This window comes from Agelaius phoeniceus, chromosome 33 (genome assembly GCF_051311805.1).
Source record: "Agelaius phoeniceus isolate bAgePho1 chromosome 33, bAgePho1.hap1, whole genome shotgun sequence".
NCBI lineage: Eukaryota > Metazoa > Chordata > Aves > Passeriformes > Icteridae > Agelaius > Agelaius phoeniceus.
In genome coordinates, this window is record NC_135297.1 from 2,342,203 (window position 1) to 2,352,548 (window position 10,346).

The following is a 10,346-nucleotide window of genomic DNA, read 5'->3' on the forward strand; positions in this document are numbered from 1 at the left end:
GGACAGGGGAGAGAAGATATTATGGGACACAAATCGTAGACTGAGATAAGGCAGTTTTCTAGAGCAAAAGGGGAAGTTTTTACATGCACCAGCAATGAGGAAAAACCCCAATAATTTTATTCTCTTCTTCTGTCAGCAAGTGATGTTCAGCCACTTCCCAGGAAGCAGACCTTCAGCAGGTAGAGTTGTTGATCAAGAAGGCAAACACTGTAAATTGAAAATGCCCCCTATTCTTCCTCCTGCCTTAGCTTTTATACCAGAACTCGTGTCATACAGTCTGGAATATCCGTTTGGTTAATTTGGGGTGGGTCTCTGGCCTGCTGTCCTTTCCCAGGATCTGACCCACTTACAGCCCCTTAATGGAGAGACAATGCTGAGAAACAGCAGGAGCCAAACCAGGGGTGTGTTTCCAGCTCCTTTGTGGCTCCCAATGCAAAGCACTGTGAGGGCTCTTATGGGACAATGAAAAGGCTGAAAAGCATCCAGTCACAGCTTTCCTGAGAGATTCCTTGAGCTCCTGGTTCCTCAGGCTGTAAATGAGGGGGTTCAGGGCTGGAGGCACCACCGAGTACAGAATTGACACTGCCAGATCCAGGGATGGGGAAGAGATGGAGGGGGGCTTCAGGTGAGCAAATGTGTCAGTGCTGAGGAACAGGGAGAGCACAGCCAGATGAGGGAGGCAGGTGGAAAAGGCTTTGTGCCGTCCCTGCTCAGAGGGGATCCTCAGCACAGCCCTGAAGATCTGCACATAGGAGAAAACCATGAACACAAAACAACCAAAACCTAAACAGAAAGTGACCACAAGAACCCCAAATTCCCTTAAGCTGGAGTGTGAGCAAGAGAGTTTGAGGATCTGGGGCACCTCACAGAAGAACTGGCCCAGGGCATTGCCATGGCACAGGGGCAGGGAAAATGTATTGGCTGTGTGCAGCAGAGCATTGAGAAAGGCACTGGCCCAGGCAGCTGCTGCCATGTGGGCACAAGCTCTGCTGCCCAGGAGGGTCCCATAGTGCAGGGGTTTGCAGATGGACACGTAGCGGTCGTAGCACATGATGGTGAGAAATGCAAATTCTGTTGAAATGAAAAAGGCAAACAGAAACACCTGAGCAGCACATGCTGAGTAGGAGATGGTGCTGGTGTCCCAGAGGGAATTGTGCATGGCTTTGGGGACAGTGGTGCAGATGGAGCCCAGGTCGCTGAGGGCCAGGTTGAGCAGGAAGAAGAACATGGGCGTGTGCAGGTGGTGGCCGCAGGCTACGGCGCTGATGATGAGGCCGTAGCCCAGGAGGGCAGCCAGGGAGATGCCCAGCAAGAGGCAGAAGTGCAGGAGCTGCAGCTGCCGCGTGTCTGCCAATGCCAGCAGGAGGAAGTGCCTGATGGAGCTGCTGTTGGACATTGCTTCACTCTGGACATTGTGAGCTGTTCAAAGACAACATTGACAATTTGGACAAAGTACCTTGAGTCAATCCTATGCTATTTTCTTACACAAGCAATGAAAATTGCTTCTCTTTCTTTGCGGAAATTTCATTTACCTTTCTTTTTTTTATTTTTTTTTTGGTGTAGGTTTGGGCTGCTAAGTAACTCTGTTTTTTTTCAAATGGACAGAAGTCCTGTCCTGAGCACTGCTCTCAGGCTGAACACTGGGGAGCCCAGAGGGAAAACTCCCTGTGCCCCACTGCAGTCAGGCCTGCTGGTCCCACACAGTTGCCCTTTGCTTATTTCACCTTCCTCTAGTACAGGATGTACAAATTTAAAACTTCATTTAAAAAGAAACATGGCCGTTTTGAAGACTCAAGTTTCAAAATCAATCTCTCCAACTCTTCTCTCTTTCCCTGTGCAGCGGGACAGGACGGCATACCAAGGGTTGGTCTGGCCCTCTGCTGCCTGGAGTCTTGTCTGCTGGGAGCTGTTTCTCTCTATCCAAGCCCTGTCCCTGCCAGTGCTGCCAGAGCCCAGCCCAGCCCTGGGGGCTCAGCTCTGCCCTGCAGACCCCTCCCAGCACAGGGCACTGCCCAGGGGCATCTCCCTGGCAGCAGGGCCTTAAGGGCAGGCCAGACAAACAGAGATGCTGCAAGCCAAGGTGCTGCTGCTGCTGTGTGTAGGGAGAGGAGGCTGAGGAGGCACTTTCTGAGGGAGATCTGAGGCCCATCTGCTGATGCCCAGGCTGACAGTGCAGGAGGCTCAGGGACACAGCCAAAGCTGACAGCCCCTTTCCCTTCCCTTTAGGAGAAAGCTGAGAGCATCCCTGGCCATGCAGCACCATCTCCAGAGCAGGAGGAATCTGCCCTGATGGGGGTGGCTCCTTGCACCTGGAACTTCTCCCCTGCAGCGTCCATGGGGAGCTGCCAGGCAGGCTGAGAGCTGCCCCTGGCAGGTGGCACATGCCCTGGGCTGGCCAAGAGCCCTGAGGGCTGCAGGAGCTGCTCTGCAGGACAGCCCTGGGCAGCCCTGGCTGCAGCCCCAGCTTCAGCCCCTGCAGCCGTCCCTGGCAGCAGGAGCCGTCCTGCCCTGTCCCTCTGACGGTGCCCAGGGCAGCCCCGCTCTGCAGCACATCCTCCCCCTCCTCCTCCTCCTCCTGCTCCTCCTGTGCCACAGAGAAACTGGGAGAGTCCTCCTGACACATTCCCCAGGCTCTGGGGTGTGCTGGCTTCAGGAGATCCCTCCAGGAGCACAGGGGACATTGCCCTGCACCCACACACTCACCATGCACAGGGCTGTCAAGATCTTTCCCCAGGTGAAGTCTCAGCTCAATGTCTTCCCAATCCTGATTGCCTTCAGCCTGTCTCTGCCTGGCTCCTGTGCCCTCAGTGCCTGCAGGCAGAGCCCTCAGCCCTGCTGGGCTGGGAGAGGAGCTGGCCCTGGGAAGAGCTGTTCCTTTAAAGCTCAGCAGCACAGACACAGCACAAGGACTTTAATGAGCCTCTCGGGGATTTGGTGTTGTTTACATCAGACTCAGTCCCTGAGAGAGTCTTCAAAAAACTTCTCAAGAACTCAAACTTAAATTGAAACTCCAAAGTTTCTTGAAGTTTTAATGGGTTCCACTGAGGGACACGATTGGGAAAGTGTCCCCAGGTTCCAGTTAGAGCAGAACACTGGAGGCAGTGATGACAGCTGGGGACTAACAAGGCCAAGGTGTCTCTGGTGCTGAGCAAAGCTGGATGTGTTTGAGGAATGCCAAGGGCCAAGGCCTGAGCCCCAGGGCCTGGCCAGGCAGATGCTGTCCCTCCCTCCTTGCTCAGGGCTCTTGCCGGGATGGGCACTGGCATGTGGGGATGTGCAATGCCAAGGGCAGGAGCATGGGGCGGCCCCTGCCAGGCTGCTGAGCAGGGACAAGGAGGCCATGAGGCCCCAGGCCTGCAAGGGTCACTTGTCTCCTGCTCCTGCCTCAGGCCCAGGCCCAGCAGCCATGGCCAAAGTGCTGCCCAAGTTGGCTCTGGCAGGGCTGTCTTGCAGCTGCTGCACAGCTCTGGTGCTTCTGAGGCAGATGAGATGTGACCACCAGAGGCCAAGGCCAGCCAGAGCTGACAGGTTTTTCTCTGAGAGATACACTTGCGTACAGCAAGGTTTTAGGGTGGAGTACCAATTTTGTCCCTGGGCGTCTGAAAAGAGAGACAGTTCTTTCCATAGGAAGGAAAGCATGGAGCCCCAGTGTTTCATGGGCAGATGAGAGGCAGCCCTTGACATTCTGAGATCAGCCAGACCCGTCAGGTCACCCCTAGGAGGCCAAATCAGCCAGATGTGTTCCATGTTCCTCTCATTCCATGGTCCCCCACAATGTCCCAGTGGTTCCCTTGATTCCATGAGCCCCTGAGGTGTCACAATGGCCCCATGGTTACACGAGGCCCTGAAGGGTCCTAATGGTCTGCATGGTTCCACGAGGCCCCACAGAGCCATGGTGGTCTCTTGGTTCCATGAAGCCCCACAGTGTCACCATGGTATCCCAAAGTGTCACAATGGTCTCCATGGTTCCACCAGGTCCTCACAGTGTCACTGGGGTCTCCACAGGAAGGAAACAACCGAGCCCCAGTGTTCCAGGGGCAGATGAGGGGCAGCCACCAGAGGCCAAGGGCAGCCAGACTAGACAGTGATGGCAGATTTTGTCAGGGAGCCATCCTTGCATATAGGGAATTGTAGAGGCAGAATATCAATTTCAGCCATGGAGGAGAAGGACAGTTCTTTTCTATAGGAAGGAAAGCACAGAACACTGGTGTTTCAGTGCCAGATGAAAGGCAGCCATCAGAGGCCAAGGCCAGCCAGAACTTTCTGTCCTTGGAGTTTTGCTTCTGACTCCTTGAGCAGCTTCTTCATCCTTCTCTCCGTGCCTGAGGCTCCTGGACTCAGCCCCAAATCCACCATGGGCTGTCCGGTCAGCTTTGCTCTGTAACATATTTGTGATTGCAACATTTTGTGCTGTGGGAAATTGATTGTGCAGGTTCCTGGAAAGGCTAACAATGCAATTAACAAATCTTTCGATTTTTGCATCCCCCAATCAAAATAATCTTGCTTCAAAGGTAAATGGATCTTTGAGAATTCTTGTCCTGCCATTGTCAGCAACCTTGTTCTCCCCTTTATGATGATCTGTGCCACTATTTCCAGATCCGTGACAATCGTCTTTGAAGGCCTGTATGGTAAGAAAATCCACTCTATGATTATTAAAGAATCTCTTTGAGATGAATCCCATTGGAAGATCAAACCATGGAATTGTGTTTTTCTTTCCCAGCACTGCCAACTGAAAAGGCAACAATTCAACAAATCGATGTGCTTGCCTTTTCTGAATAGCATCCGTAACTTTCTCCAATTCTTTCTTTGCTTCCCATGTGAGTGTCCTGGGAGATCGAATGTCTGTGTCTCCTCTCAAGAGATCGAGCAATGCTGGAATTTCACTGTTCGTGATTCCCAAAATCGATCTCATCCAGTTGATCTCTCCTAGGAGTTGCTGTAAATCATGCAGATTGTTGACTTTTGTGCTGATCTCCATCTTTTGAGGCCTTATCGTTTTCTCCGAGATCTTCCGCCCTAGATATTCCCAAGGTGCCACCTCCTGAATCTTTGAAACACTGATTTCCAGACCTGCCTTTTGCACTTCTGCAATCACACAGTCACAAGCCTTTTGCAGCTCTTGTTGTGTTGATGCCGCAATGAGCAAATCATCCATATAATGAATGATTTTCACCTTCGGGAATTTCTTCCGCGCTGGTGACAAAGCTCTTGCCATGTACCATTGGGAGATTGTTGGCGAGTTCTTGAGACCCTGAGGAAGAACCACCCAATGGTACCGCTGCAGAGGTGTTTCCTTGTTGATACTTGGAACTGAAAAGGCAAGCCTTGGAGCATCATCCGGATGAAGCGGAATACTGAAAAAACAATCCTTGAGGTCAATGACCACAAGCGGCCAATCTCTGGGAATCATCGAAACAGATGGAAGGCCCAGCTGAAGCGGTCCCATGTCTTCGAGAACTTCGTTGATCTTCCTGAGATCGTGCAACAGCCTCCATTTGCCTGATAGCTTCTTTTTGATGACGAACACTGGAGAGTTCCAAGGGCTGTCTGTTGGCTTGATGTGTCCCTTCTGCAATTGTTCTTGGACCAGGTTTTTCAGTGCACCCAACTTTTTTCGCTCCAGGGGCCACTGATCCACCCAGACTGGATCATCCGTTCTCCAAGTCAACTTCAGTGTGGCGAGTGCTGCAGTGACCCCGACTAAAAATCCATCTTGATCTTCGTGCCCCATTGTGCCAAAAGATCTCGTCCCCAAACTGTGATTGGCTTTTGCAGAACAAAAGGACGAATGATCGCCGTCTTGTTTCCTGGTCCCATGACAACAATGGAATTCTCGCTCTGAAGACACAAAGAAACTCCCCCTATGCCTGAGAGAGATCCCAAGGGCGCAATCAAGCTCCAGTTGCGAGGCCCAAAGATGTAGGATATTACTGTGACATCTGCCCCTGTGTCGAGCATGCCTCTGACTGCTATTGTTCTGTCTCCACAAGTCAACTGACAAGTGAGTGTGGGTCGGTCTCGACCTATGTGTTTTATCCATGCAGTGTGTATTTCAACATGCTCCTTCAAAGGAAGCTCTTCCTCGTTGAAAATTGACATGACTTCTTTAATGGCGTGTGGTGGCAAGGCAAAAGCTCTCGTGACCTGAGTGTTTTCTGCTACGGTCAATGGTGGACGAAGCGCTTTTGCCAAAACTGTCAGCTCTATATTCTTGTCTGCAGAAACAACTGGGTGATAAACAATGAGTCCAAGGATGCTACTTTTGTCTTGTCCTACTATTAAAAAATCTTGTCTCTTATATGAATCTCCGTGGATACCTGTTGGAATCTCTGCATCACTTTCATCCAGAAAGCATACTAATTTTGAAGCAGCTCTATATTCTTGTCTGCAGAAACAACTGTTGGATAAACAATGAGTCCAAGGATGCTACTTCTGTCTTGTCCTACTATTAAAAAATCTTGTCTCTTATATGAATCTCCGTGGATACCTGTTGGAATCTCTGCCTGACTTTCATCCAGAAAGCATACTAATTTTGAAGCTGCCAATGTGCACTGTGCTCCTGATGGAAGGAGGTCTGGGTCGCTGGGGAATCGGCTGAAGATTTTGCTGAGGGTGTCTGCTTGACGTTCCCCGATGACTGTTCTGTTTGCTGTTGTGTCGCCGCCATCACTTGTGTCAACGTGCGCTGGCGGTTTGTGGGCGTGCTCCTTTTCCTGTTTCCCGGATACAGTAAAGGATTCCCTTCCACATCCGTCTGAGAATAACATTCTCTCACAGAGTGCCTTCCTCTTCCGCACCGTGCACAAAGTGGCTTTTCTCGTTTTGGCATCTGCACCTGTGCGTGCATCTGTGAACACTTCTTCTTCATGTGTCCAAACGCCCCACACTTGTAGCATTGTTCTCCTGATGGATTGTTCTTTTTCTGGATGGTTGCAAGAACTTTACTCATGTTTTCTCTCTGTCGTTGAAGTACTTTTTCCAGCATTTTTTCCAACACCTTGTCTTCCGACTGTTTTTCCAAGTGTTTTTTCAACTGTTCTTCCCATTCTCCTCTCAGCTCGTCCCTCACAATCGACGTGACATGCTGAGGCGTTCCCACCTTGCTGCATGCCTCCACCAGCTCTGCCAAGGATGGCTGTCCTGGCATTGCGCTAATGACCCATTGACAATCCGGGTTGGCATTGCTGAAGGCTAGACTTTCCGTGAGAGGTCTTTTCACTGCATCATCAGTCACTTGTCGATCCACAGCTTGCATGAGTCAATCTATGAATGACGAATATGGTTCCGTGGGACCTTACCTGATGCATGAGAATGGAACGTCCAGAACTCCCACCAGGGCGATCTGCAGGATCGCTCTGCGTGCTGCTTCCTTGATGTCATTCAACACCCGTCGTAGAAGTTGTGCTGCTTGCTCTGCTGGATTGTCATCTGGAGGATCCCCTGCCAACTGTGCCTCTGTGAGATTTGCGTTTGGCCCACCTTGATAACTGTTTCTCAACTCTGTGAGATACCTTCCCCATCTTCTTTCCCAGATGAGGTTCTGCGTGTCTGTGAGGATCATTGACACGAGGCTTCGGATATCATATGGTGTGAGGTCATACATATTGAATGTCCCCCTCAGGAGTTGTTTGAAGAATTGTGAATTCAGCCCATTATTCCGAATGGCCTTTGCTAGGTCTTTGATTACTTCATGACCCATCCTTTCCCATCTCGGATTCTGACCCTGTGCATCGTATGTCACTGGCATTGTCAGATCTCCTGAGCCTTGAAACAAATCCTTTTGTTTTGCCAACTCTTTCCTGATTCTTTTCCAATTCATTGTTTTCACTGGCTGTTCTTCTTCCTCCTCTGGAAACTCCATCGGTAGCTGCATGCACAGTGGAGTCGTAGAGGTCCTTGGTGATTCTTTGTTCCACATTCTTTGTCTTGAGGTTTTCGATCTCGCTGCCAAATCCAAAAAAGAAACTTGAGGTTCTTGTGGTCGTGTTCTTCTGGCTGTATCAAAAGAATGCAGAAGGCTCTTTGTTGCTTCTGCTGCCGAAAACATCCATGCCGGAATTCCTTCTGATGCTGTGATTCGTATCATGTCTTCCCCTTGTGAGTGCGCCTCACCTGAAGTGTCTTCAACTTCGCGAAATCCCGAAGTTGAGGGATAGTCCATTTGTTGTGTCGCTGTTATTGTTTTCTTCAATGTAGTTTTCTTTTCATATGTTGTTGGAAAAAATCGCTGCATTGTTGCAGTTTTGCCAGCAGGTGGCGTTGTGGCTCTGTTAACAGGCCTGGCATGTCCTGCACTGCGGTCCTCCCCCCATAAGGTGGCGCTGTCATCTGCCTGGACGACCGTGATGATGTCGCAAACTCAATCTGCTCCTGTTCAGCAGACTGCAACGTTTGCGATGGTGTTTAAGACCGAGTCTGCATGGCTGTTGACTGAGCTAACAATGGAGGCTGAATACGTGAACGTCTCCCTTGGATGGAAGAGGTTTGGACCACAGAGATTGAAACTGAAGGCATTGGGATCGGAGAGGGGGTAGAGCCCTGGGATGTTGAAGCCCGAACATGGCCCCTCCTCCTCGCTCGAGACATCACGGGGGATCGGACCCACCTCTGACTGCGCTCTGCCCCTACTTTCCACCCACGCGCGCCCTCGGGAACACCTCCTGCCTCCCCTGAACTGATGTCACTATCTCCTTCCCGCTCCGTCTCCGAAGTCTCCTCCCTAGGATCCGTTCCTGACCCCCTCTCCTCCTCCTCTGATGCTTTATCCACACCCCCTGCCGGTGCATGCAGCCCTCCCCCTGCTGGTACCCCTGTTTGCGCCATGATCCAGGCCTATCTCCGCGTCCCGACTTCCGGCTTTGGTGTCATCACCGCGCGTCTCCCTACGGTAGCCGGCTGGAGCCCTGCAGCTGCTGAGCCTGGCCCTCCACATGCACTTTTGGCACCGCGCCGGCCAAGATTGCCGCCGCCCTCGGCGCTGCGCTCGCAAAAGCCACACCACAACCTGTGTCCTCCATTGCCTCCGTGCCCCTCCCACCAGCTAGCGCCGCCGCCACTGCGCAGCCGTGCCCGCCGCGAGAAAGCGCATCCCCCCTCCCCTCTGGTCCCCCTTCGACCCCCCCTTCCCGACTCCGCCACTGGTTGCATGCCGTCTCCCTCTGGCTCCTGTGAATCGGGAAGGTGCGCTCCTAAGGAGCGACCCGTTTCCTCGATGTCGCTGGGAGAAAACCTTAACTCATCTGGGATTGGAATGGTGTCGTCTGTGCCTGAGTTGGAGCCCGAAGCCCCTGTACTCTCTGGGGTTTCAGGACATTTTGGAGGTCCCTTGGGTTTTCGAGATGGTGGGACTGAAGGCAATGACATTTGTCCCTGCTCCCCTTCCTCGGGATCAGAGCCAATCTCCGTTCCGAGCCTTGCTCTCCTCCCTCCGCCCCTGTGGGATTTATAACAAGTTGTTGCCTGGCCAACCTCCTAGACTGTGCTGAGGTCGCTTCTAACATAACTCGTGCAGGAGACAGCAGCTTCAAGGCCGTCTTATCATTTTTAATAGCTAAGAGATAAAGGTGTCTATTAATTTCCTGCCAAAAACCCACTTCAAACAACAGACGCGTCTCTGAGTATGGGTAATTACACCGCACCCATACCAACAGATCTTTAAGGTTTTTCTTTGGGATTCCTATAGTATGTGTTTCTGCCACGCCTTTTAAGGCGGACAAAATCCCTAATTGTTCCTGGGAGAGTACACCCCCCATGTTCTTAATTTTTGACCTTCTCACCGAATTTGTGTCATCAGAGCAGTCCGAAGGCTCCTGGTCTCCGGCCCGCAGGTCACAGGAGATGGATTCAGAGGCGCCTTTCAGATTCCGATCCGGGCTGTTCTGCTACGAACCTTCTTTGGCAGAAGTGGAGTGCGATGTTCTCAGTGGCTGCTGCCTCTTCAGACTCCTCTGGCTGCTTTCTGGCTGCTTTCCCAAGGAGTTATCAGCGCTCTCCTGGGAACAAGTCCAGCTCGGGAGCTGCCCACTCAGCACTTCGGGGTCTGTGAGAGATGTCTGCCGTTCACCGCTCATGGGTGCCCACCGGGGCCCACCGATGCCCACCAGGGCCCACCCAGGGACACCAGATGTCCAGTTGGCTGTCTGTCTCTGCCCAGACATGTGTAGGGTGGTTCTGGGGCTGCCCGCGTTTCAAAGGACGAGTCTGCACTCTTCAGTTTTCGGTCTTCAGATTGTTTATTATTTCTTATCTATAGAATTTTCTGTCTGCCCAGCAGAGGTCTGACCTGCAAGGCAGCCAAGGGCACTCTGACCACCCATGGGGCAGTCGTGTCTTTTTGTACTAAAAAC

At 51.8% G+C, this 10,346-nt stretch overlaps 1 protein-coding gene across 1 annotated transcript; it reads right to left on the reverse strand.

Annotated features, from left to right (window-relative positions):
* Positions 1-346: 346 nt before the first annotated feature.
* On the reverse strand, positions 347-1,396 carry LOC129131827 (olfactory receptor 14C36-like). Its single transcript, XM_054650822.2, has one exon. It carries the CDS (start codon positions 1,394-1,396, stop codon positions 347-349), a length of 1,050 nt encoding a protein of 349 aa, XP_054506797.2.
* Positions 1,397-10,346: the final 8,950 nt, after the last annotated feature.

Bases quoted from the DNA above. Each gene is read 5' to 3' on its own strand.
- LOC129131827 (XM_054650822.2), bottom strand. From the start codon at position 1,396: ATGTCCAACAGCAGCTCCATCAGGCACTTCCTCCTGCTGGCATTGGCA.